Source organism: Microcaecilia unicolor, chromosome 2 (genome assembly GCF_901765095.1).
Source record: "Microcaecilia unicolor chromosome 2, aMicUni1.1, whole genome shotgun sequence".
Lineage (NCBI taxonomy): Eukaryota > Metazoa > Chordata > Amphibia > Gymnophiona > Siphonopidae > Microcaecilia > Microcaecilia unicolor.
In genome coordinates this window covers 573220575-573248146 of record NC_044032.1, presented here as the reverse complement: position 1 = coordinate 573248146, position 27572 = coordinate 573220575, and the positions used below count along the sequence as shown (strand labels likewise).

The following is a 27572-nucleotide window of genomic DNA, read 5'->3' as shown; positions in this document are numbered from 1 at the left end:
TCACTCCCATAATTACAAAAACAAAACAAACCAATTGGTATTACTTATGTTCTCTCTTCCTGTATGTGATTTTTATATATATCTCAGTCTTCTCTACGCATGGTAATACTATTACTATGAAACCTCTCTCCATATACTGAAAAGATGACTACAGTGGTCCAATGCTGTGATATCATCACGATTAGACTATTGTGATGCCCTGTACATTGGTCAAACCAAAAACAGTTTGCACCAGCTCCAACTAATTCAGAACGCTATGTGACCATATGCCCTTCCTGCAAAAACTAAACTGGCAACCAATATGTTTATGTTTACTAAAATGTTTGATATGCTGCAATTACCAACAAAGGAACACAGCAGTTCAAAATTAAAATTAAAAACAAAGAACAAACAAAATCAGAAAAGGAACACCATTATTAAAAGCCAAAGATCAGTTAAAGAAAAGAAAAAAAAGACAAAAAAAATTAAAACACTTCATAATTTCAGGAATGGATGCAACTCATGACTGATCAGACTCCAGTATTATACCGAACGCACAATGAAAAAAATTATTTTTTAACACACAACTCCAAACAAACTTTGGACGGGAGGTCATTAAACAGTTTGGGGGCTGTAAAACTTGGTGGACTTCCGGGTGGTTTCATAATGGGTTGCTTTTGGAGAGGGCAGTATCTTACAGGCCCAAATTTAAAGTGCTATCTTTGATTTTCAAGGCCCTCAGACAAAACTGTCCAGAGTACCTAAAGAATAAGTTAGCCCTTAACACACATTTGAGTCCTATAAGGCCCTCTGTATCTTCCTCAAAAGAAATCATACAATATAATACCTGCAAGTGAGCCTTCTCAGGAGTAGCCTCCCATACTCCACTCACTCCCAGAGGGGCTATGCTTAACTCAAGACTACCTCTATTTCAGAAAATAGGTGAAAGCCTGGAGGCGTGGCCTAATGGTTAGTGCAGTGGATTGCAGACCTGGGAACCAGATTCGATTCCCACTGCTGCCTAACGGTCAGCACTGGGTTAAGATCCTGGAGAACCAGGTTCAATTTCCTCTGCAACTCCGTGTGACCCTGGGCAAAGTCACTTAGCCCTCCATTGCCCCAGGTACAATATACTTAGATTGTGAGCCCATCAGGGACAGTGCAAGTACCAGTATAGTTATAAGTAAACCGCCTCGATTCATGCATCGAAAGAGGCGGCATATCAAATTGATAAACTTAACTCTTATCCTGTCTTTAATACACGTGGTGACTAACTATGCACTCACTTAGAAATACTCCCCCCCCCCCCTCCATAAACTGTACTGCTCCCTTGGGTTTTTGTAACCCAAATGCATGACCCTGTATTTCTTAGCATTAAGTCTTAGCCAAATCCTAGATCATTCTTCAAGTTCTGCTAGGTCCCTCCTCATTTTATCCATACCATCAGGGGAGTCTACCCTATTGCAGATTTTGGTATTATCCACAAAGAGGCAAACCATACCGGATAGCCATTCCACAATCTCACTTACAAAAAAAGCAAAGATACTTACCTGTAGCAGGTATTCTTCAAGGGCAGCAGGCTTTATATTCTCATAAGTGGGAAACACGTACTGCATTGCCCAGTCTGGAGCTTATAACAAGCTTTACAGAACTTTGTAGAGCACGAGACACGCTCCACCAAGTATGTGCAAGTGCCTTCCCGCCCGCTGTGGATGTTTTTCTTGTTTGAAAATGAGCCCATTACTCTATTAAGGTTGAATTGGTTGCCAACTTAGGCCTGTTTTTTTTTTAAGTAGCTTGTATAATTTTTAACACACTGAGGTTTTAGCCCAGAGTATTTTTAAACTCTTTGTCTTTACTTACATCTAAACGGTCATTGAGTTGGCACCATTGTTTACTCACATTTCCATCTAGCAGAGATATTCGATTTAAATGAATTTTTGACTCTTCCTTCCAATTTCAAGCAACTAAGCTTTGGAATGCATTCCCTTTATATTTGAGACAAATTTCTTCTTATCTGAACTTTTGTCGAGCTATGAAAACTTTCTATTTTGTAAAATATTATACTAATGATAATTAAGTTTCATTTTAGTATTTGATATTGTTTTAATCTTGTAGCTCTTGGCATATGCACCAGTCTTACTTTTTGTATCCCTCTTATAACCTAAATATTGGGGATTAGGTAACTAACAAATACGAAGAATAGAATAGCTTCTACATATTCCTCCCCTTCAACCTTGAATCTCACAATACAACTTTTGCACGTCCTCCTATCACTAACATAACTAAATATCTTGTCCCCCATTTTACAATTTTGGCTATTTTTTCTGCCATTTGCATCTTTGCTTTCCTGACTACCTTATCAACTTCTCTTAGCTTTTCCAGATATTGTTGCCTGTCTTCCTCTTTCTGTGACCTCTTGTAGTTTGAGGGCTAAACTCTTTTTTCTTACCCTTTCAGCTACCGCTTTTGAGAACATTTTCACTATTAGCTCAAGACGAATTACATACAGGTACAATTGTAATTTTACTATCTGAAGAGGGTTTACATTCTTAGGGCCTCATTTACTAATGCATGTTTATACGAGTTAAAATGAGTTATGTGCCTTAATTAGTATGAAAGAGTGAGAATAATGGAGCTTGCATGAAATAATAAACATTAATTTAGTTTAGTAAATAAGGTTATGGAGAGTGAATTGGCTTGTCCAAGTGACAAGGAGCATCAGTGGGATTTAAAGCCTGGTTTTTCTGGTTTTCAGCCTTTTGCTTTAACTGCAAGACCACGCCATAAGTACTGGAACTGATATAACAAGAGTGCACTGAAAATCTGCATTAATGTTTGATGATGGCATTTCCCTTTCAACTTCTGAGCGTTTGTCTGACAACATGCAAGAACGATTGCAATGCATACCATATCTGGCATCTTTCTGTCTTTCTTTTTGGCCAGCTTTGGTTTTGTTGTTGCTTCATCCAACCTGAAACATTGACAGAAGGACTAATTTACTGCATGAAATGCACTTCTTCCAAGTGTATTATGTGACCAACTTCTCACACATACTCACTGGATGAAGCGCAGGAAGTCCTTGCAGGCAGAGTCATCACTCAGTTCGGAAGGGATTGTGCTAATGCCGCTGTTAGGCCACAGAAACACTGTGCAATTGCAAATGTTGAATACCAGCCATTCTGTGGAGAGTTTGGTAGAAAGTTCCTGCAAAGTACTTACTAGCACCTTCTGGATCGATGCATCTGAACAGAAACAAAAGAGTTAAGTCAGGCTTATAAAGGGCAAAAATAAAGATCAAACAAGTGAAAGGTGACACTTTCTTACTGAACTAATGTCATAGATTTCATAAGAGATCCACTTCCTTCATCTGATCAAAGCAAAAAGGTGCATAAGCCCTAAAGAACTAGTGAGAACTATGGAGTTAGGCCAGTCAAAATGTGAATTAACATGCGCTGTCATTCCAGCATATTAAGTTACTACAGGCATGCACTAACAGTTAATGTGTGCTAATTCATAAACTAACTGCTAGTGCATTTAGTAAAGGGTTCCTAAATCAAAAAAGTTCATAAAATACCTAACATAGATTTAGGCGGACGGGCATATTCTATAACAGTGCGCGTAAATTTTGGAACACCCAAGAAACACCTATTTTCCCCGCCCATAACCATGCTCCTTTTTGGCTATGCGCATTAGAATTTAGGCGTTCTGCGTTACAGAATATGCTTAGCAATTTGTGCGTGTAAATTCTAATTATTGCCAATTAGTGCTCATTATTGTTTGTTAAGACCTGTTATCAACGCTGATTAGTTTAAGCCAATTAAGTTATGCGCGTTGTTATAGAATACACGTGGATTTCGGCGCGGAACACTAGACGCGATAAATAGAATCTGGGGGATAGTGGCTGAAAATACATGGATATTGGTTGTTGGTATTCTGGAAAGCAAACTAGTTAAATATGCATCCTGGATTTGTTATTCAAGGTGAATAAAACACATTCAGACCAATTCCTGAACTGTTCCCTAAAGATGTGAAATAAAGGGAAAATAAAATAAAGGGAAAATACTGTAGTCCTGTAGACATACCATCCTTAGCAGTGAACTGGAATGTTAGTTCAAGGCCTCCTCTTAGTCTAAAGAGTATATCTGTGGCCTGTGAAAGTACCTAAAAAAAGACAAAGCAATCACAGAAAAAAACACACATTTTAAACTGTCTGCATTGAGACAAAAACACATTTTTTTTTAAATGCCAGGGGAGCTGTACCAGTTCCCAAAGCAAACTTATCATAAGTACAAAGTACATAGAGGGGCATTTTCGAAAGAAATGTACAAGTTGGGATTTGGGCGTCTTTGTAAAACATTCAAATCCGGGGGTGGGGAAAAGCATATTTTTGAAAGAAGATGAACGTCCATCTTTCATTTTGAAAATACCAAGGATGTCCCTAGACATGGATGTCTTTGACTTTCGACAATTTTCAAAACCAAAGACGTCCATGTCAAAAACGTCCAAATGCAAGCCATTTGGATGTAGGAGGAGCCAGCATTTGTAGTGCACTGGTCCCCCTGACATGCCAGGACACCACCCTAGGGGGGACTGCAGTGGACTCCATAAAATGCTCTCAGGTACACAGTTCCCTTACCTAGTGTGCTGAGCCCCCCCCCCCCCCCCCCAAAAAAAAAACCCCACTACTTCCAACTGTACACCACTACCATAGCCCTTTGGGGTGAAGGGGGGCACCTAGATGTGGGTACAGTGGGTTTGTGGTGTGTTTTGGAGGGCTCACATTTACCAACACTGTAACAGGTAGGGGGGTATGGGCCTGGGTCCACCTGTCTGAAGTGCACTGCACCCACTAAAACTGCTCCAGGGACCTGCATGCGCTGTCGTGGACCCGAGTATGACATCTGAGGCTGGCACAAAATATTTTTAAAGATGTTTTTTGAGGTGGGAGGGGGTTAGTGACCACTGGGGGAGTAATGGGAGGTCATCCCCGATTCCCTCCGGTGGTCATCTGGTCATTTTGGGCACCTTTTTGTACCTTATTTGTTATAAAAACACGTCCAGGTGAAAACGTCCAAGTTACGTCTCTGCTTTTCTCAATAATACATTTAAAACAAACAGGAGGAAATAGTTTTTCCACTCAAAGAACAGTTAAGCTCTGGAACTCTTTGCCAGAGGATATAGTAACAGAAGTTAGTGTATCTCAGTTTTAAAAAAAGGTTTGGACAAGTTCCTGGAGGAAAAGTCTATAGTCTGCTATTAAGACAGAAATAGGGATGACACTGCTTGCCCTAGGATTGGTAGCATGGAATATTGCCACGATTTGGGTTTCTGCCAGGTACTTTGACCTGGCTTGGCCACTGTTGGAAACAGGATACAGGGCTAGACGGACCATTGGTCTGACCCAGTATGGCTATTCTTATGTAAGGTGTAAACAATCTGTCAGCGGATCCGGTGATGCTGTAATATGTGAAATCAATAAAACACCGACAGGTTGCTTACACCCTGACACAGCTATTTGGCAGAACTTTGGATATATTCGGTTATGTTTGAAATGGAAATGCACATATTTTAAATGGAAGTGCACATATTTTAAAGGTAAATCTTTGTTTTCTTACATTTACAGTCGGTTTGGGATCCATTTATTGCTGAGAAATATTAATTACTGGAGTTTTAAGAAATAGTTTTCAGGGTTTTTTTATGCCTGTGAAAACTCCAGTAGTTAACATTTCTCAGCATTACGTGGATCCCAAATCAAGACTTTAAATGTAAGAAAAGAAAGACTTAGCTTTAAAATGTGTGCAACTCTGTTTCCATTTCAAACATACACCCACTATGGCCAAAGTTTCACCAAATAGCTGTGTCAAGGCGTAAGCAATCTGTCAGCGTTCTATTGATTTCATATATTACTGCGTCAACAGATCTGCCAATAGATTGCTTACACCTTGACATAGTTATTTGCTGAAACTCTGGCCATAGCTGGAAGCGGAGTTGCACACATTTTAAAGCTAAGTCTGTTTTCTTACATTTTAAGTCACTGTTTGGTATCCATGTAATGCTGAGAAATGTTAACCACTGGAGTTTTAACAAATATTTTTCGGGGGGGGGGGGGGTTTACGCTTGTGAAGTGAATTTACCCTCGGTGATTCTTCCACGTAAAAAAAAAAATTTCAATTTAACAGTAGAGAAAGGATTCCGAGTCTTTTTCCCCCTTGAATTTTTTGTACTCCAGTCAGTGGGAGTTTGATAGACACAAGTACTGCAAGCTTTAATTTTAGAATGTAGTAATTTATGAGTCTCTTTCATCCTCTATTACATTGAAAACTAAACAAACTAAGCCAGTGCTGGTTTTGCCCCATGGTATACAAACATTTGTACATTTTCTCACTGATAATCCTAAAAACATTAGAACTACAGACTATATGTAATGGCACAAAAGAAGGACTGGATTATTCTGTTCAGCTGACTTGTAGGGAAAGTAGCAATCTTACATCCATATGGTAGGAAACGCAGAATTCAGGTTTCGATGTCACAGCTTTCTGCGTCCTTCCGACCGTTCAGGGAGGCGGACTGGGCCTAGGTCACACCGTAGTATGAAAGGAACGGGTTGTGTTTGGCCCTCCACATTAAGGTGTCCCAGGACTATGGACCGTGTTTCGAAGACCCCTCCCCCCACCTCAACCTCAGCGTAAATCAAACATGACCCATCCCAAGACTTCCTTCCAGATCTACTCACCATCCTGTCTGAAAATGAGCAGCTACCGCGGTCACAGTGCAGCCTACTGGCTGCTGCCCGCTCCTACCACGTCAGACCCGCCTCCCCTCCTTCCACCCATGTCCTCTCCTCTCCCTCTTTCTAACTTCCTCAGCATCACTATCCCGTTTCCTTATGGACAGCTCGCGGTGGGGCAAAAGTTAGGGTATATAGATAAAATTAACACTCGCCAAACAAGCACATCACAAAGAACCACTTTCCCCACACACTACGAGCACTACCTCCGCTTTCAAGTACTACAACTCCCACCGTGCTCTAGCACGCACAAAAACACAAGTACGCTGACGTACCTTTGCGCAGCAGCATGTACCAAAGGTCGGGATCGAGAAGCGTTGCGGGGGGAGCAAGGTGGAAGAGATAGTGCTTGTTCGTTTCTTGCTGTTCCCTCTGGGAGACGCTTTACTGTTCTCGCAGCTGAGCCAGAGGTTTTAAACGTTGTATTTAGACAGGTCATCTCGTGAAAGAATAACTTCGAGGTTCAAAGTAGTAAGAATAGTTACTTTGGCAGAAAATGGTTGTTCCCAGATGCTGGGCAACGGGGATCAACAAAAAGCACGAGTTGAATGAGTGACAGTTCTTAGAGTGAGAGTATTTGAGGTTTAGATGCGACTGTATATACAGGGACGGGGACACTCGGGTACATTCAGGTAGAGCTGTGGAATATTCACACACTAAATTCTTTCTGGAAAGGCAGGTGAGTGCTACCTATGTAATACGACCGGTGCACTTAAAAACTGTCTTATCGAACTTCTGTCTTTGAGCTTGTTTGACCAGTAGGATTAAGGTATGATGAGCATGTACCTAAGAAATAAATGTTTAGGAGGAGCCCTTTCAATGCGTTCATTCGGTTACCCCCAAGTCAGATTTTTGCCCTGATAAATCAACTGCTGGAAGAAACAAGTGTAGAAGTTAGTCAAAGTTATCACCTCCCCCAGAGGGTTTGTCTGTTCTACCCGACTTCTTGTGCATAGTTCTCAACTCAGCAGGACTAGGAGGAGTGAGTCTTCAAGGTGTAATTTGTGGGAGTTTTAAATGCTTATTGTCTAGAAAGCATATAAAAGGGCTAAATCTGTCCTGGCCATAGTTTGGACATGAAAAGTTAGGAGTAGCAGGGAAAGAGAGACTGAAAGTTTTCGAACCAGTGTGATTCTCTTCATATACCAGTTTGAAATTAGTCAAGTCATTCAAAATCTCTCCAAAAGGCAACACATGACTCTGGATATGACCATATTTGTAGTTCTCTCCCATACTGAGCAGGGAGTATGCTTTGAGGTTGACTGAGTCCAGGCTCAGTTCTCTGGGCACTAGCTGCAGCCCTGGACATTCATTCTCAATAGGTGAAAACTTCTGCTTTAGTTCTCTTAGGTGCATTTCTTGTATTTTGTCTCCCCCCCCCCCCCCCCCCCCCCCACACACAAAAAAAAATCTGACTTAAGATGATGTTTCAATAAATAAAGTTTAACTTAATATAATCGTCACTAGTAATATCAAACACTAGTAAAAAAGGCCCGTTTCTGACACAAATGAAATGGCACTAGCAAGGTTTTCCTTGGAGTGTGTATGAGAGAGAGAGAGAGTGAATGTGCGAGTGTGTCTGTGAGAGAGTGTGTCTGTGAGAATGAGAGTGTGTGTTTCACACAGATTCAGTGTGTGCGAGAGAGAGTGTGAGACACAGACTCTCTGTGAGGCTCAGTGTATGAGACCAAGAGAGTGTGTGAGTGACTGTGTGACACATAGAGAGTGAATGTGATTGTGAGAGACAGTGTGTGGGAGTGAGAGAGAGAAAGACATTGTGAGAGAGTGTGTGTGTGATAGAGATACCTCCCCCCCCTCTCTGGTGTCAGGCCCCCCCTCTCTCTCTGGTGTCTGAGCATTACTGTGCAGGACGCTGAGCTCTGGCTGTGCTTCAAGGAACTGACCAATCCTATTTAATAGAATGCACCTCCAACATTCTGAAGCTGAGAAACCTCGTGTGGTTGGTCACTTCTGCTTGTGACGAACCCGGAAGTACGTGATGTCAATTCAGGAGACGGATACAGAGAGCAGGAATGCCTCAGCCATGCAGTCAGCTTCAGAATGTTGGAGGTGCGTTTTATTATATAGGATGTTGCACAACAGTCTGGGAGCTGAATCCATGATAGCAATCTTCTGCCCGATATACCGAGTGATTTAACGGGGCTGGAGAGCCTCTGACTGGTTAAATTGCTCATGGCCACCAAACTGTTGATATTCAATGGCATTTAACCGGAGAGTGCCACTGAATATTGGCATTAACCATCCCTGCACTGTCCGGCTACTGCCAGGGCAGTCTGTAAGTAGATCTTTGGCAGAAGCAGTAAACCAGTTAGCGATAATAGACACTAACCAGTTAAGTAAGTGGCTACAGTTAGGACAGCAAAAAAAAACTGCCCTAACTTTATCTGCTGAGCTAATTGGGCACTGTTCTGAATACTACTACTACTACTTAACACTTCTAAAGCGCTACTAGGGTTATGCAGCACTGTACAGTTTAACAAAGAAGGACAGTCCCTGCTCAAAGGAGCTTATAATCTAATGGACAAAATGTGCAGTCAAATAAATTGGGGCAGTCTAGATTTCCTGAATAGAGGTATAATGGTTAGGTGCCGAAGGCGACATTGAAGAGGTGAGCTTTGAGTAAGGATTTTAAGATGGGCAGGGAGGGGGCCTGGCGTATGGGCTCAGGGAGTTTATTCCAAGCATGGGATGAGGCGAGGCAAAAAGGGCGGAGCCTGGAGTTGGCGGTGGTGGAGAAGGGTACAGAGAGGAGGGATTTGTCCTGTGAGCGGAGGTTTCAGGTAGGAGCGTAAGGGGAGATAAGGATAGAGAGGTAATGAGGGGCTGCAGATTGAGTGCATTTGTAGGTTAGTAGGAGAAGCTTGAACTGTATGTGGTACCTGATTGGAAGCCAGTGAAGTGACTTGAGGAGAGGGGTGATATGAGCATATCAGTCTAGGCGGAAGATAAGACGCGCAACAGAGTTCTGAATGGATTGAACGGGGGATAGTTAAGTAGGAGGCCAGTGAGGAGTAGGTTGCAGTAGTCAAGGCGAGAGGTAATGAGAGAGTGGATGAGAGTTCGGGTGGTGTGCTCAGAGAGGAAAGGGCAAATTTTGCTAATGTTATAGAGGAAGAAGCGACAAGTCTTGGCTATCTGCTGGATATGCGCAGAGAAGGAGAGGGAGGAGTCGAAGATGACTCCGAGGTTGCGGGCAGATGAGACGAGGAGGATGAGGGTGTTATCGACTGAAATAGAGAGTGGAGGGAGAGGAGAAGTGGGTTTGGGTGGAAAGACAATGAGCTCGGTCTTGGCCATGTTCAGTTTCAGGTGGCGGTTGGACATCCAGGCAGCAATGTCGGATAAGCAGACCGAGACTTTGGCCTGGGTTTCCGCGGTGATGTCGGGTGTGGAGAGATAAAGCTGGGTGTCGTCAGCATAAAGATGAAATTGGAAACCATGAGATGAGATCAGCGAGCCCAGGGAAGAGGTATAGATTGAAAAAAGAAGGGGTCCAAGAACAGATCCCTGAGGAACTCCAACAGAGAGCGGGATGGGGGTGGAGGAAGATCCATGAGAATGTACTCTGAAGGTATGGTGGGAGAGATAAGAGGAGAACCAGGAGAGGACAGAGCCCTGGAACCCAAATGAGGACAGTGCGGCAAGAAGTAAATTATGAATAGAGGCCAGTGCCTGGTTTACTTCTAAGTAGTGGAATTGGGATTTCTGGGTCCCCCCTGCTCCCGATCCCTCCTCCCCGAAGACAAATTGAGCTCCCCTGACAGCCCCCCTGTAGGGCCCTTGAGTCTACTTCAGATCTCCCTGGTGGCCAAGGGATCCAATGGGCAGGAGCAGTGCCCACTTGCTCCTGCCTGTTGCTGCTCCAGCCTCAAAATGGCTGCCATGACCACTAGACGCAGTCTCACAGTATTCCCTTAATGGTTCAGTTAAACTTGCTCCTAATTAAGGTCCAAATAAGTATGTTGTTTGAATTTTAAAACCTTGCAGGGTGAAGCTGCTGTCTAAGACTATAGAATTGCTGACATCATAATAGTTGTTCTTTTGACCTTGTTTTGCTTAAGTTTCCCCGTCAGGGCTATAAGATCAAAACGTGTACTTGAAAGTTTCTTCCCATATCAGACTGCTTTTATTTGGAATAGGCTGTCCACAAGGCGGTGGAGTTGGTAAAAATGTACTGACTGTGACTCCAGCTTCAAAATAAAAATACAGATCACAAGTACCTGGCAGAAACACAATTAGTAGCAACATTCCATGCTACCAATCCCAGGGCAAGCAGTGGCTTCCCTCAAGTCCATCTCAATAACAGACTATGGACTTTTCCTCAAGGAACTTCTTCACACCTTTTTTAAACCCAGATACACTAACCGCCATTACCACATCCTCCGGCAACAAGTTCTACAGCTTAACTATTATTTGAGTGAAAAAATATATCTTTCTATTTGTATTAAAAGTATTTCCATCTAATTTCACTGAGTGTCCCCTGGTCTTTGTACTTTTTGAAAGAGTGAAAAATCAATTCACTTTTACCCATTTTATACCACTCAGGATTTTGTAGACCTCATTCATATCTCCCCCTCACCCATCTCTTTTCCAAGCTGAAGAGCCCTAACCTCTTTAGCCTTTCATCACATGGGAGAAGTCCCATCACCTTTATCCCATGAGAAACTAGTGATTGTATCCAGTACGTTTTTACGAGCAAAAAAGGTACTCAAATGCTAGGCCACCCTTCAGGAGTGAGGTGTTCACTGAGGGATCCACCCCACAATGGTCAGGCCCCCTGCAACCAGTCACAGAATCTATAACAAGGCAGAATTGGTGTGTAGAGCCTGAGCTCTTTCATTAAAACTTGGGGTCCATGGGTCAATTTTAGCAGATAATAGAAAAGGTGCCGGTACTCAGTACCCCCAAGTACCCCCTCAAAAAAAAGCCCTGATTGTATCTGTACTTTGGTAAGTAATAAAAATTTGCTTTTCTCATACATGGCCTTGGTCTTTTATCACTCCAAATTGTGGGTGACTGGTACATAATAATTTGGGGTGGTGGTAAAAAGGCTAGAAAATATCACAAGTCTCTTCATTAGCTCACTATCCGTTTCTGTATACAGTTCAAACTCCTGTTACTGACTTATAAGTGCATTCATTCTGCAGCATCTCTATATCTCTTATCTCTCCCTACACCCCTCCCTGGGAACTCTGTTCATCTGGTAAGTCAGTATTATCTATACCCTTCTCCTCTTCCTCCAAATCCAGACTCCATTCCTTTCATCTTGCTCCGCTGCATGCCTCTGGTCCTATTCATATCTAGGCAAAAAGCCCACTTTTTGAGACTGTTTTTAACCTTAACCCCTTGTTCAGTTCCCATGTTTCTTTCTTCCCAAGGGAAATATTCCGCAGCCTGGTACAATCAATGGTGTTAAGCCACTTGGACTACTGTAATGCCATATACGCCGGTTGCAAAGAACAAATCATTAAGAAACTCCAAACTGCCCAAAATACTGCAGCCAGACTCATATTTGGAAAAGCGAAATACGAACGCGCCAAACTCCTAAGAGAAAAACTACACTGGCTCCCACTGAAAGAACGAATTGCGTTCAAAATCTGTACCCTGGTTCATAAAATCATTCATGGTGAGGCCCCAACATACATGTCAGACCTCATAGACTTACCAACCAGGAACACAAAAAGATCAGCACGCACATTCTTGAACCTCCACTACCCCAGTTGCAAAGAACTTAAATATAAATCAATATATGCATCTAGCTTCTCCTACATCAGCACGCAACTGTGGAATGCACTACCAAAGGCCTGAAAAATAATGCACGACTTAACAGCCTTCCGGAAGTTACTAAAGACCAACCTGTTCAAGAAGACATACCATAATGAACCATCATAAATGACCTACATCAAAATTCTATCAGAACCAAATAAAGCCAAAGTCTTTACACCTGATTGCATCAATCAATTTGTCACCAATGAACATTATCGCAGTACCCTTTATATCTTATGCCTGAAATGAACTGTTTATCCAACTTATTTTATAATTTACCTTCACATTTATGAACTTTAACGTAACAATACTGTGTATTTCTCATTCTGGAAATGGCGATCACCATTACGGCATAATGTAAGCCACATTGAGCCTGCAAAAAGGTGGGAAAATGTGGGATACAAATGCAACAAATAAATAAATATATAAATGTTTGTTTTAAGCATAGCAACAAGCATGTTAACAATGGTTTCTCCTTTCCTCAGCAGTCCTATCTTGTCAGGCTTCTACAGCATAGTTCAAGTCACTCATGCATAACTCTGGGTTTGGCTGTAGTTATGATACTCAGTTCTGAGTCTTCACAAATAAAGAAATGTGCTCTTTTACCTTTTTAATCTTCTGTTCCTTCTCTTGTAACCTCTGGGTATTTATTCTTCTTTACCCCTGGGTGCAAACCTTGGAAATAGGACCACTCCATGCAGTGGCATACCAAGGGGGGGGGGGGGGGGGGGGGCGGTCCGCCCCGGGTGCATGCCGCTGGGGGGGTGCCGCGCGCCTGTTGGCTCCGCTCGTTCCGTGCTCCCTCTGCCCCGGAACAGGTTACTTCCTGTTCCAGGGCAGAGGGAGCATGGAACGAGCGAAGCCGACAGGAGCGCCCCCCCCCCCCTAGCAGGTAAAAATGCACTCGGGGGGTGTCCTTTCACCGGGGGTGGGGGGGTCACGCTGCACCCGGGGGGCGGGGGGTGCATCGGCGATCTGCCCTGGGTGTCAGCCACCCTAGGAACGCCACTGACTCCATGCTTCCTTGGGTCTCCCCCAAAGGTACTGCAGCCCAGCCAACACCTTGGGAGGATTCCTTCACTCCTGGTCCTCCTCCAAGAGATCTTTGTACTCAGGGTTCTGCTCCTGGAGACCTCTTCTGTCAGGGCCTCTCTGCTCCAGGGCATTTAACCACCTCCCAGCCTGAGTCCCACCCCTCTGACTCAGCCTCTGACCGTTAGGTGAATTAACTGCAACATCAGTGAGGGAGTGTTCTCTGGGACACCTAACGCTATAGCGCTCACTTCCTCACATACTCTTCTCCTCAGCTCAACTCCCATAGGTTGAATGCTTGCCACAACCAGGGTCACCTTAAGACACCCAGGACCCCCTCTATCGCTAGGGACCACATCTACTACTACTACTACTAATCATTTCTATAGTGCTACTAGACACACACAGCGCTGTACATATTAAATGTGGTATTTTCTCTGTCCCTAGAGGGCTCACAATCTAAGTTTTTGTAGCTGGGGCAATGGAAGGTTAAGTGACTTGCCCTAATGTCACAAGGAGCTGCCGTGGGAATTGAACACAGGTTGCCAGGATCAAAGCTCACTGCACTAACCATTAGGCCACTCCTCCACTCTGAGCCACAACCAAAATTCCATCCCAGACACACCATGCCTGTAGCACTCCCATGTGAACAGGGCAACGTAACCACAATAGCCATTGGGACCCCATCACACCAATGGCGACAGATTGTCCAAGTCTCCATCACAGGGACATCCAGTCCAGTGGAAGGCAGCTGGGCTGAAATTCCATCCGTGGGCTGTACTGCCATCTTCTCATCCAGCAGCCACCCATAATCCACCTCTTGCGAATGGGTGACATTTTTAGAAAACAACATCTCCTAGTGCACATGAGTCCACATTCTCCACTTCACCACTGGATTATTCATCACCCTGGCCTCTGTCAACAATGCATAGTCATCTTGGATCACCGGGAAGCCCCCTTGCTTCTATATCCTCAAGACCTCTATGGCAGACCAGACTCGGGTGTCTCTGAGATCCCCATAACTGGGATTAAGAATAAAAGCTTCACTTTCAACAACCTTTTGAAATGCCATTGTCTCTTCTTTCTTTGAGTAATCATTCTACATAGTGAACGTTTTGCAAGGGACCAGCATCTTGAGCTAGGGCCCACCTATAAGTTCAGTGTACTGGCTTTTCTTTCATCTTCATGACCATTCTTTACAGTATCAGTCAGGCTACTCTCTTTCATGTCTGACATCTCCAGCCCCAGCATCCCATTCTGCTCTTGAGGTTCACGATGTGCCAAGATCAGTTGCCTGTACCAGATCCTTCTGAAATCCAGTTCTTGGTTCAGGTTGACAGTGCTTTTGAAGCAACGTGATTTCCTGGCGATCAATCTGAAAAGCTACCGCCAAGCCCCTCTGAGCTCATCAGCTAGTGGTATCTTAAAGCTGTCCACTTTATGAACCAGCTCCCTGTGACTGGTCCTTACCAGAGCCTGATAAGTTATGAACTTATCAATTAACAGTTGCTTCTCCTCCACCGACATCAGAGCATCCTTAAGCTGGGTTTCTACAAAATGGGACCATCCTTTCACAGAATCTCTTGCTTGCGAGGCCTCTGTGAGCTGGTCAGCCAACTCCTCCAGCTCTTTCTCTATCTCTCTCTGGGATACCTCCACCTGAACCATCTGAGTTTGCTTCTGGGCCAGTTGGTCTTGGTGTCTGCACTGAGCGGTAAAGTGCAGATACTGCATCTCCTTGTATTCCTGCACGCTGACAAACTCAGTGGTGATATGGCACTGCAATCCTGTTAACTTCTGAAACCAGTGCATTCTTTTTTCGCAGTCTGTTACATTCGTGTTGGGCTTCCACTTCTCTTTTACAGTACTCCTCCTCCTGGAGGCACATCTTTGACTTGTACTTGACTCTGGAGCCCTGTACTCTGGGCTTGTAGTCTGGATTTGAGCCATTGCCTCATTGTGACTCGTTCTAGCCCCAGCCAACTGCCTTTGCAGCTGATGGGCTTCCATTTTGGCCATTTCCACTTGGGCCTGATAACCTTGGGTTTGTTCTGTCAGCCAACCAACACAGTCTTTAAGGTCCTTGACCTCTTATTGCTGCTGTGCCTGCTCTTCACTCAGGGCATCAAGCTGTCTAACTTTCTCCTCAAAGTGATCAGCTGGAACACTCTTTCCAAATTGTTCTCACAGTTCCTACACTTGGCCCATCATTTCTTTCTTCTCATGTACCCAGACAATTTCCTCCTCAAGCAGTGTCTGGTAACTCCTTGTTAGCTGCTCATGTTCTCTGTGCAGCCCTTCTATAAGGAGGGTTTGTTGTCTGAGTTGATCACCTAACTGTCAGACTTCTTTTTCAGCATCCTCCCACCTCTGTTCAGCAGCCTGGGTATATTCCTTTGCTTCTCTCAGTTGCTGAAGCAATTCTTCTGCCCGGTTCTGCAGAATCTTACAAGAGGACTCCATTTGGATTACTTGCTCCCTCAGCCAGGTAACCTCTCCGTCCTATTCTTTAAAGTGCTTTTCAATACTATAGTCTCCTGCTTCTGCGACAGGACCTCCTGGGTCTTGGCCTTCGGCTGGGCTTTTTAACCAGGCATTCTGGTCTTGCATCATGGATGAAAAGTGAGGAATGCCAACAGATGATGGAGACATTGTATATCACATCAATCAGTTTTTATTGGGAATTACAGTCTATAAAGACAACTTAGCCCAAATTGAAAGTAAGGCACAGAAGACTAGGCCTGTAAATCTGTGGCACTAGACCTGTGTCAGGAGTCAAACAATACCAAAATACAGCTATAATTCTCAAACAGTAAGAATCTTGTTTTGTGGACACAGGTAAAACCACAGGGTTTTGATGTTACAGATTCAGTAACATCAAGCTTATCACCCCCCCCCCCCCCACCCGTCTCCCTCAGAACATCCCCCTTGGACTTCCTGGCCCTATCCCTGGTGTCTAGCAGGAAGAGTGGCCATAGCGATCCCCACTCACTCCTGCCCCCTAGGCTGCCTGGTTCAAAATGGTATTGATCAACCCATAGGTACTACTACTAGGTGCATGCTGCCAAATAAGGACTTACATAGTAACATAACATAGCAACATAGTAAGTGACGGCAGCTAAAGACCTGAATGGCCCATCAAGTCTGCCCAACTATCACACTCATTATCAGTTCATGATTAAATCAGCAATGAATGTGATGTACAATACTTTAGATTGTAAGCTCCTTTGAGCAGGGACTGTCCTTCTATGTTAAATTGTACAGCGCTGCGTAACCCTAGTAGCGCTTTAGAAATGTCAAGTAGTAGTAGTAGTAGTACTTGATCATAGTCTTTCTTTGGTGTTTCTGGGACATAGACCATATAAGTCTGCCCTCCCCTGTCCCTACATTCCAACTACTGGTGTTGCTGTCGAAGCCCACTCAAGCCTATCTGTCTTATCATTTGTGGGACACAAACCATAAAAGTGTGCCCAGCACTGTAGTTGCTGTTGAAGCCAGTGGGTGGGCCAACAGGTTGGGTTGATGGGCACTAGAGAAACACCTGCCACCTGATGCACCCATGCTCTGCCCCTGCCCTTACTGCACACCTACCCCACTCCCAATAACTTCAATGGGGGTATCAGTGCTGGCTTCAGTGACTGCAGAACAGCAAAAGTAGAGGCTGACAAATGCACAAACCAATAGGGAGATAATCTCAAAAAACAGTTTATTCAGAATATTCATATCAATATCAAGGACCCTTGATATTGATATGAATATTCTGAATAAACTGTTTTTTGAGATTATCTCCCTATTGGTTTGCGCATTTGTCAGCCTCTACTTTTGCTGTTTTGCTTTGACTTTCCGTGGAGGCTCCTCCTGTCTTCTTGGATTTGCTCTTCACCTTCAGTGACTGCAGGCCACATTGAGAGCTAGGAGAAATACAAGAGGGTGCACTCTTCATCCTCCACTGAGCCACGGTCCTCCAACACACATATGCTTCCCCCAAATATGCCCTAAATATTGCAGTAGGACCCTAAAATATCAATACATCTATCAAGAAAAGTACACAAGCCAAATTATTACAGAATACTACAAAGAGCATTCATGCTAACAGAATACTTTGGCCACACACACAGAACACAAATACCAAACACAGAAAAAGTGACCACAAACCATAAACATATTAAATTGAAATCCCAAGAGGCCATACCTTGCATGTAGCAGAGCACAGAGAAATACAAAGAGATGCATTTTCTCCTACACTGTGCAAAATATAATGATAGCACATGCCAGAGATGGAGTTAGGGGGGTACAACTAGGGCAATGGACCCTTAGCCTGTGAGAACCCCAAGCCAGCCGAAAGCTGAAGAAGGTGCAGCCTATTAGTAAGCTTTGGGTTCCCTCTCAAATTTCTGCCTTAGGCCCCAGCCATATTAAATGGCTCTAGCACATTTCTAATCACAAAATAGAAAAATAGAATGATTTTTCTACCTTTTGTTGTCTGGTCATTTTATTTTTTAAATCATGTTGGTCCCAGGCCCTGGTTTCTAGTTCCCTCTGTCTTCTCTTAACTCACTCACCAAGGTTTCCTGTCCATTTGATATTTATACTCTCTGCATGTCCATTATCCATCTTCTTCTATGTCTGTGCCTCATGGGTGTAGTTGGGGGGGAGGGGCAGTGCACCTCAAACGAGCTGCCACCCTATCCTCCAATCCCCTGAGTTGCCGGCAGCCTCTGCGAGAAAGCAACACACACGCTGCTTTAGACCTGCTTCTGGAGGCCTTTCATTCTCCTTCAACTTCCTGTTCCCACATAGGCGGGAAGCTGTAGGAGAGAGAAAGGCTTCCGGGGCAGGTCTAAAGCAGCGTCCATGCTGCTTTTGCTGAGGCTGTCGGTAGCTTGGAGGATTGATTGGAAGACGGGGGTGGGGGCGCGATACCAGGCACCACTGGAAGACTCCAGTGCTGTGGTGGTGGCGGCGGCAGCAGCAGCAGGCTCGAAGGAGATCGAGACACACCCCACCCTTTGCCCCGCGAATGAAACTGTCAAACTATGCCCATTCTGTGCCTCTATCTTCCTCCATCTTCAGTATCTCCTTTTCTCTCTGTCCCTATAGTTCCCTGTCCAGCTTCTCCTCTCTCTTTGTCCCCCATACCAATATATCTCTCACCTCTCTGACCCTACCCCATCCAGCTTCTCTCACTCTCCCCCCCCCCCCCCCCCCCCCCCACCAATTTCCAGCATCTGGTTTGCTTGCTTGATTGCCTGCCTTCCCTCCCTCCCTTCCGCTGTAGATTCAGTATTTGATCCCCTTTTGCTTCATCTCCTTGGTCTGGCATCTCTGTTTCCCTTCCCTCCCCCCTTGTGCAGTTCCAGCAGTTCGCTCCCTTCCTTTTCCTCCCATGTCCAGACATCCAGCAGCTCTCTCCCTTCCCTCCAGCCCCTTCTTCCTCCCATGTCCAACAGCTCTTTCTCTTCCTTCCAGCCCCCTCTTCTTCTCAAGTCCAGCAGCTCTCTCCCTTCCATCCAGATCTCCTCCTTCTCTTCCTCCCACGTCCAGCAGCTCTCTCCCTTCCATCTAGTCCCTCTTCCTCCCACAACTAGCAGCTCTCTCCCTTCCTTCTAGACCCTCTTCTCCTCTTCCTCTATCCAGCAGCTCTCTCCATTCCCTCCAGCCCCCTCCTCCTCTGCCTACCATGTCTAGCATCTTTCTCCTTTCCATCCAAATCCCCTCCACCTCCTCTTCCTCTATCCAGCAGCTCTATCCCTTCCCTCCAGCCTATCTCTCCCTTCCAGCCCCCTCCTCCCCCAACAAATCCAGCACCTCTTTGCAGTGGCGTAGCCAGACCTATAATTTTGGGTGGGCTCACAGTTAGGATGGGTGGGCCTCCTAAAACTACCCCCCCTTTGTCCTGCGTCTCTCTCCCTTTTCTCCAACCCCGGATCCAGTATTATCCCCCTGCCCATGGCCTGGCAGCCCTGCAGGTGTACCTCAGCATTTTCTCTGGCATGGCAGCATCACGCCTTCATTGTCTGCACCGCCGCCATGATCTTGCATCTATCTCCCTATGTCTCAGCAGCAGCAGACCAGTGGTAGCGATTCATGCTGCCTCCTGCTTTGTTCTAACCCGGAAGTGTCTCCTCTGCCGCGCGTCCGCATTCTGCCCCAGCAGAAACAGGAAGTTGTAATAATGGGGGCGGGACACGGCAGAGGAAATGCTTCCGGGTTAGAAGCAGGAGACAGCATGAATCGCTACCGCTGGTCCGCTGCTGCTGAGACAGAGGGAGGTAGATGCAGGATCGTGGCGGCGGTAGGCAGCGTCTGGGAAGCAGATGCAGGATCGGAGCTCAGCCTGCTCCCTCCGCTGCCGTTCTGACGAAGGTGCTCCACTGCTGGGTGGGCCTGAACCCAAACTGGGTGGGCCTAGGCCCGCCCAAGGCTACGCCCCTGCCTCTTTGTCTTTCCTCCCACAGGTCTGGGTCCAGCTATCCAGAATCGTTGCCTCTTCCTGCTCCTCCCCACTGCTACCGCGGTGCCTGCAGCTTTCATTTTCAGCAGGCCATCACTGGCAGTGATTCACACAGGCTATTCCTTCTGCCGCGTCCGGTCCTCTCTGATGCAACTTTCTGTTCATGAAAGGGCCGGACATAGCAGAGGGAATTGCCTGTGTGAATCGCTGCCAGCAACAACTCGCCGAAAATGAAAGCTGCAGGCGCTGTGGCCACGGCGGGGTGGAGCAAGAAGAGGCAGTGATCCTGGATAGCTGGACCTGGACCTGTGGGAGGAAAGGCAAAGAGGTGCTGGATTTGTTGGGGGAGGAGGGGGCTGGAGTTGGAAGAGGTAGCAATCCCGGATGACCGGACACTGATTTTTGGGAGGGAAGCCAGTGAAGGACATTGGATTTGGGATAGTTAGGGTGGACCTTGGGCAAAAGTGGGTGGGGCCGAGGCCCGCCCGTGGCTACTCTCCTGGTAGAAGCCCTTTCCAACCCATCCTAAACCGGGTTGCCATATACAGGACACAGACCATACAAGTCTGTCTGGCACCAGCCCTAGTTCATCACAGCTGGAGTCGCCATTTAAGCTTCACTCGACACATCCACACATATGCAGCATTTAAGTTTAGAGTTTTTTTATATCATCCATTTTCTTATTAGAGATCCTCTGTGTTCATTCTGTGCCATTTTGAATTCTGTCACCATTTTGTCTCTACTACCTCTCTTGAAAGGGTATTCCAGGCTTTGACCACCCTCTCTGTGAAAAAGAATTCCCTGACATTATTCCTAAGTCTACCACCCTACAACCTCAATTCATGTCCTCTACTTTTACCGTTTCTCCTTCTCTAGAAAGGTTTGGTTCTAGTCTTCTTACATCCTTAGCAAGGTATGACCTCCAAAACAATACTCCAGGGGGGCCCTCACCAACAACCTGTAAAGGGGCATCAACACATCCTTTCTTTTTTCTTTATTTTTTTTTCAATATACCGCCTTCACTAACTGGTAGACCAAGGCAGTATACACTTTAAAATTACAATAAAAATTGGTCAGAAAAGGAACTACAATATCTTGACAGAAAGCCTCTCTTAATGCAGTCTAGCATCCTTCTGGCTATGGCTACTGCCTTCTCACACTGTTTTATTACTTTAAGATCCTTGAATACCATCACCCCAAGGCCCCTCTCCCTTTCTGTGTATATCAACCTCTCACCTCCTAGCACAATGGCTCCCTAGGATTTGTACTTCCAAAATGCATCAGTCTGCATTTCTTTGCATTAAATGCCAAACATTGGACCATTCTTCCAACTTTTGCAGATCCTTTTTCTTGTTTTCTATTCCCTCCAGGGTGTCCACTCTATTACAAATCTTGGCATCATCGGCAAAAAGGCAAACCTTACCTTTTAACTCTTCAGCAATGTTGCTCACAAATATATTGAACAGAATCGGCCCAAGCACCGATCCTTGAGGCACTCCACTACTCGCCTTTCCTTCCTCTGTTACGACCTCCAAAACTGAACACAATACTCCAAGTGGGGCCTCACCAATGACATGTACAGGGTCATCAACACCTCCTTTTTTCTGCTGGTTATAGTAGCACTTATACACATGATTGGCACCGATAGTTGACAGTTACATGCATAAATGCTAGGCGCTATTCCATACAGTGAGCTTAGATCGCTTAGCTTGCAACTGTCAGGGGGGCATATATGTGGGTGGAGCATAGGTATGTCATCAAGTAATACAAACAATTTATAGAATACTATTTATTGCATGCAATAATTGGCACACTTAGGTAATAAGCACATAAGCGTTGCCATACTAAGACAGACCGAAGGTCCATTAAGCCCAGTATCCTGTTTTCAACAGTGGCCAATTCAGGTCACAAATACCTGGCAAGATCCCAGAACAGTAAAGCAGACTTTATTAGGTGTGGCAACTTATGCCAGTCATTGACCTATTGTAAGTACAACTGGTGCACCAATGTGGTTTTGCACTAATATTCCATAAAAATGTAGGCATATTGTTAAGTTGTTATAGAATTGGTGCTACACACAACCCTTTGTGACACATAAGCCCAAGGTCGTCAATTTATAGAACTGCTGCCTTTGTGTAATTCTAAGGATTATGTCCTGTTTTATTTAGAATGTGCAAAGCTTGGTTTTGCTTAGAGCATCCAAGTCAAAATACGGAGAGTTTCCCATTTGTAAAATATGTGTTCATGTGTAGATCAAAGCATGTACAATGAGGACATCCATTATAGAAAGAAACATGTTTTTATCGGGGTTTTGAATGTGTAAATATTGGCACTTACATGTATAAGTGCCTATTTTCCAATCTAGGCATGTAAATACAAGATTTTACAAACCTGGATGTCCAGGAAGAACCTATTAAAGAGGTAAACGAAATCACTGGTGCAAACTCTGGGTCCAAACAAGCAGTTAACTGACACTTACGACTGGTGTTTATTGTCCAGGGGCAGCCCTTCTAAAATGACCACCTTAGTGGCAGTTTTCTTGTCCTTCTCCAGACTGCAGAGGACTTTACTTACTGATGGATGGATATTTAATACTTTCCCTGATGATTTTACAACTCCTGTTTTAGGAAAACAGCAAACTTGTACTGAATTCTAAGCATGTTTTATTCCTTTATGAACATGCATTTCTGTAGTTCCTTTTCCAGTTAAAGCCTCTATTATGTGCCTATACTCTATTTTTTAAATGACTGTCAGTTAAAGAGTACATTAATGATTATGTTCTGTTTTGTGCCTATGGGGAAAACGCATTGAGTAATCAGATCAATTAGTACCTTACTAGCCGTTGAGTCCATTAAAACGGGCTGGTGGGTCGTCGCCCCTCCACCCAGCCCGTCTCTTCGCTATTCAACTTACATCTCCGCAGCAAGCAGAGATCAGCTGAGCTCCCGTCGGCCTTCCTTCTCTGCCTGTGTCCCGCCCTCGTGTGACGTAATGTCAGCGAGGGCGGGACACAGGCAGGGAAGGAAGGCCAACGGCAGCTCAGCTGATCTGCCTGCTGCGGAGATGTAAGTTGAATAGCGAAGAGACGGCCGGGTGGAGGGGTGGCGGCAGCGGCGACTCCGGGGGAGGGGTAGCGGTGGCGACCTCAGCGGTTCCCTCCCCTTCGTGCAGTTTCCCTGTCTGTCCCGCCCCTGCGTCAATACGTCTCTACTGTGCATTTGCGAGTGAGTACGGTCACTCGCCGTTTATATGTTTGACTTGCTACAAATTGTTCAAGTTGGCTGCAGAGGTAGAGAAAAGGGTTTTACTTTCTTCAGATTAGTACCTTACTTGTTAAGAATCATGATTTAATCTGTCACTGATATTCAATTTTGTTTATTTAGGCACATGTAGGAAGAACTGAAATAGTCCTTCAGAGTGCCAGAAAGAGCCACACAAAGTTTCACACTCTAGCCAAGGATCCCAGCATCACTGAGCTATGGCTGCAGAAGGAAAGACCGACATGGAGAGGACTGGCCTCTTCAGTGAGATGGAATACATCACAATTGGAGATACATATGTTTCATCGTTAAACAGTAAGTATATTTTTCCTCTTAAAGATGGACTTGTGAGGAATGAGCTTTTTTTGATTTTGTGGTTCTGTACATTCAGCATCTACTTCTACAAAGAGAAATAATCCCTGTTGAGGGTCACAGGGGGAGTGACTAAGAAGTCCCAGGGTGGGGGGAAGCCCAGCCCATGGTGAGGGTTTTGAAATCAAATACAGAGGGAAAGTGCAGGGAGAAAAGGGTCTCTGGGCTGAGTAACAGGGGAGGAGGAGATTAGTAGGGCATAAAGGTGAGAGTTGTGCCTGAAGGAGGGTCTTTGGTTGTCTACAGGTCTGAGTTACCTGCACATCCTCTGCCATTGACCAGAAGGAGAGAAGGGGAGTCCTGGAATGGAGGGATCCATTAGTTGATTGGAGGCAAGCGATGAAGCTACTAAGTAGTAAATTTAATATGAATTGGAGAAAATGTTTCTTCACTCAATGTGTAATTAAACTCTGGAATTCTTTGCCAGAGAATGTGGTAAAGGCAGTTAGCTTAATGGGGTTTAAAAAAGGTCTGGAGGGCTTCCTAAATGAAAAGTTCATAGACCATTATTAAATTGACTTGGAGAAAATCCCCTGTTTATTTCTGGGATAAGCAGCATAAAATGTATTGAACTTTTTCGGGATCTTGCCAGGTATTTGTGACCTGGATTGGCCACATGAACCTTCCTACCACAACTTAACCATTATTTGTATTTGTTTTACTCCAGAATATATCAACACCCCTCCGGTACCATGTAAGCCACATTGAGCCTGCAAATAGGTGGGAAAATGTGGGGTACAAATGTAACAAATACTTTCTGGAATGTATACACGTATCTATGCGTATTTATGAATATAAAAAAACCAGCCCTGTCAGAATCTCCCTGATCCTCCAGACATGTGTCAATAGAACCCTAATCACAGAGTATGATATTTAGTGGAGCAACCTCTGTTTAAAAAGAATATGACATTCATTTATTTTTATGGGGATTTTCAGCAGCACTATCGGTTTATACAAATTATCAGTTTAAGTTAAGACAGCTAAGACAGTTCTAATCAAATCGATAAACTTGGTGGGATAGCAGCTAAATATCACCACTAGTTGTTCAAGTTTGTGACATCCCCAAATATCTCCAGTCCTTCCCTTTTCAACCTGCTTAACCTTCCCGAGCCCTTACGCCAAGCCCCCTCCCTGCCCATCTTCAAGTCTTTGCTTAAAGCCCACCTCTTCAATGCTGCGTTCGGCACCTAACTCTTACCTTTCAGGAAATCCAGACTGCCCCAATTTGACTGTTCCAGTCTGCAGACCCAACTATCAGACTGACTGTTCACGTGTCCTTTAGATTGTAAGCTCTTTGAGCAGGGACTGTCCTTCTATGTTAAATTGTACAGCACTGTTTCCAAACCTGGTGTAAACATGAAGATTTCACATATATAGGCAGATGGGGCAATAGATGGAACAATAAACAAGAGGCCTTTTCTGATAATACGTAGAGGGGCATTTTCGAAAGGGACGTCCATGTTCTGATATTGACATCCTTGCAAAACGTCCCGATCCAGGAACGGGGAAACCCGTATTTTCGAAACAAGATGGACGTCCATCTTTCATTTCGATAATATGGTCAGGACGGACTAGATTTGGTTGTCCCTAGACATGGACATTTCTGATTTTCGGCAATAATCGAAACCAAGGACGTCCATCTCAGAAACGACCAAATGGTCATGGGAGGAGCCAGCATTTGCAGTGCACTGGTCCCCCTAACATGCCAGGACACCAACTGGGCACCCTAGGGGGCACTGCAGTGGACTTCTTAAAATGCTCCCAGGAACATAGCTCCCTTACCTTGTGTGCTGAGCCCCCCAAAACCCACTACCCACAACTGTACACCACTACCATAGCCCTTATGGGTGAAGGGGGGCACCTAGATGTGGGTAAAGTGGGTTTCTGGTGGGTTTTGGAGGGCTCGCTGTTTCCTCCACAAATGAAAAAAAAAGGTAGGAGGGGGGATGGGGCTGGGGCTGCCTGTCTGAAGTGCACTGCACCCACTAAACCTGCTCCTGGGACCTGCATGCGCTGTCATGGACCTGAGTATGACATCTGAGGCTGGCATAGAGACTGGCACGACATATTTTGAAAGATGTTTTTTGAGGGTGGGAGGGGGTTAGTGACCACTGGGGGAGTAATGGGAGGTCATCCCCGATTCCCTCCGGTGGTCATCTGGTCATTTCGGGCACCTTTTTGTGCCTTAGTCATAAGAAAAACAGGTCTGGGTGAAAATGTCCAAGTGTTCGTCAGGGACGTCCTTGTTTTTTTCAATTATGGGTCAAAGATGTCCAAGTGTTAGGCTTGCCCAAGTCCCGCCTTCGCTATGCCTCTGACACGCCCCCTTGAACTTTGGCTGTCCTTGCGACGGAGTGCAGTTGGAGACGTCCTAAATCGGGTTTCGATTATACTGATTTGGACGTCTGGGAGAAGGACATCCATCTTTCGATTTATGTCAAAAGATGGACGTCCTTCTCTTTCGAAAGTGAGCCCACTAGTCTTTGTTTTAAAGTTCTTGTGGTTTTACCGACGTAAATTTTCTGGCAAGGACATATTAAACTCAAAAAAACATGATTACCCTAATGCCACCCCTGCAGGAACGATTATGTACTTTGATGTACATATTGAAGGCAATTCCAAAATCTGTCTATTTGAAAATTGTCTGAACTCCCCCCCCCCCCCCCCAATGGATAAAAGTATGTTCTGTTGAGTTTCTATGGTTGTCAGGACCTACTATTTTCTTTGACTGCAGCTGCTCTTTGCTGTTCCCCTCCCTCGTCTTCCAGAAGTCATCATTCTAGGTGATGGTCTACACATTTATATCTTTATTTATTTGGATTTGGGTCGTGCCTTTTTCAGTTTTAGCTCTAGGTGAGTTGCATTCTGGTATTTCTCTGTCCCTGGAGGGCTCACAATCTTAAGTTTGTACCATGCTGGCTCCAGTTGTCTTCCTCAGAATGACATCTTTAACTTTCATATTCACTTTTATTGATTTTATATAAATTTATATATATATAATGACCTCAGCAGTGCTCATCGCCAGCAAAATTCTTTTTATGGCAATATAGACAGCACCCACCTCTTCATTGGTTCACTTAATTATATTTCTCCATTTTTTTTAATTTAGACATTTTTTAAATATATATTACTTAACATCTTTTAGATCTTTTTTCGATTGGACCCAGGGGTTCTACTGTCCGACATGCATGTTTCGCTCAGAAGTGAGCTGTCTCAAGGACATTCCCCCCAGACTCTTTTTAGCGCCAGCTCTGCTATGACTCTTCGGGACCAACTCCTCAGTGGTCACCAACCCCCTACCACCCAAAAAAAAAAACTTTTTTGCCAGCCTTTATGCCAGCCTGAAATGTCATACCCAGCTCCCTGACAGCAGTGTGCAGGTCCCTGGAGCAGTTTTTAGTGGGTGCAGTGCACTTCAGGCAGGTGGACCCAGGCCCATCCCCCCCCTACCTGTTACACTTGTGGTGGTAAATGGGAGCCCTCCACCCCCCCCCAAAACCCACTGTACCCACATGTAGGTGCCCCCCTTCACCCATAAGGGCTATGGTAATGGTGTAGAGTTGTGGGGAGTGGGTTTTGGGGGGCTCAGCACCCAAGGTAAGGGAGCTATGCACCTGGGAGCAATTTTTTTTTATTATTTTTAGAAGTGCCCCCTAGGGTGCCCGGTTGGTGTCCTGGCATGTGAGGGGGACCAGTGCACTACAAATGCTGGCTCTTCCCACGACCAAATGCCTTGGATTTGGCCGGGTTTGAGATAGCTGGCCTCGGTTTCCATTATCGGCGAAAACCGATGCCGGCCACCTCAAACCCGGCCATCTCTGACATTTGGCCAGCCCCAACCATATTATCGAAACGAAAGATGGCCGGCCATCTTTTTCGATAATACGATTCAGGACCG

General features: G+C 44.9%; 2 protein-coding genes across 5 annotated transcripts in view; one reads left to right on the top strand and one right to left on the bottom strand.

Annotated features, from left to right (window-relative positions):
- The window catches only part of UFSP2 (UFM1 specific peptidase 2), a 54695-nt gene extending 47725 nt beyond the window's left edge, over positions 1–6970 (bottom strand). Inside the window, exons 1-4 of one of the 4 annotated variants that reach the window (XM_030191492.1) lie at positions 6716–6970; positions 4065–4143; positions 3041–3224; positions 2890–2953 (exon numbers count right to left, since the gene is read on the bottom strand). In XM_030191492.1, the coding sequence (XP_030047352.1) occupies positions 2890–2953; positions 3041–3224; positions 4065–4143; positions 6716–6718 (330 nt within the window). In that variant the 5' untranslated portion in view covers positions 6719–6970. The other 3 variants (XM_030191493.1, XM_030191491.1, XM_030191494.1) reach the window with 3 other exon arrangements.
- A 380-nt stretch (positions 6971–7350) lies between these two features.
- The window catches only part of C2H4orf47 (chromosome 2 C4orf47 homolog), a 74209-nt gene continuing 53987 nt past the window's right edge, over positions 7351–27572 (top strand). The window contains exons 1-2 of the mRNA XM_030192650.1: positions 7351–7448; positions 23426–23617. Of these exons, the coding sequence (XP_030048510.1) occupies positions 23521–23617 (97 nt within the window). The 5' untranslated portion in view covers positions 7351–7448; positions 23426–23520. The remainder of the gene's footprint in view (positions 7449–23425; positions 23618–27572) is intronic.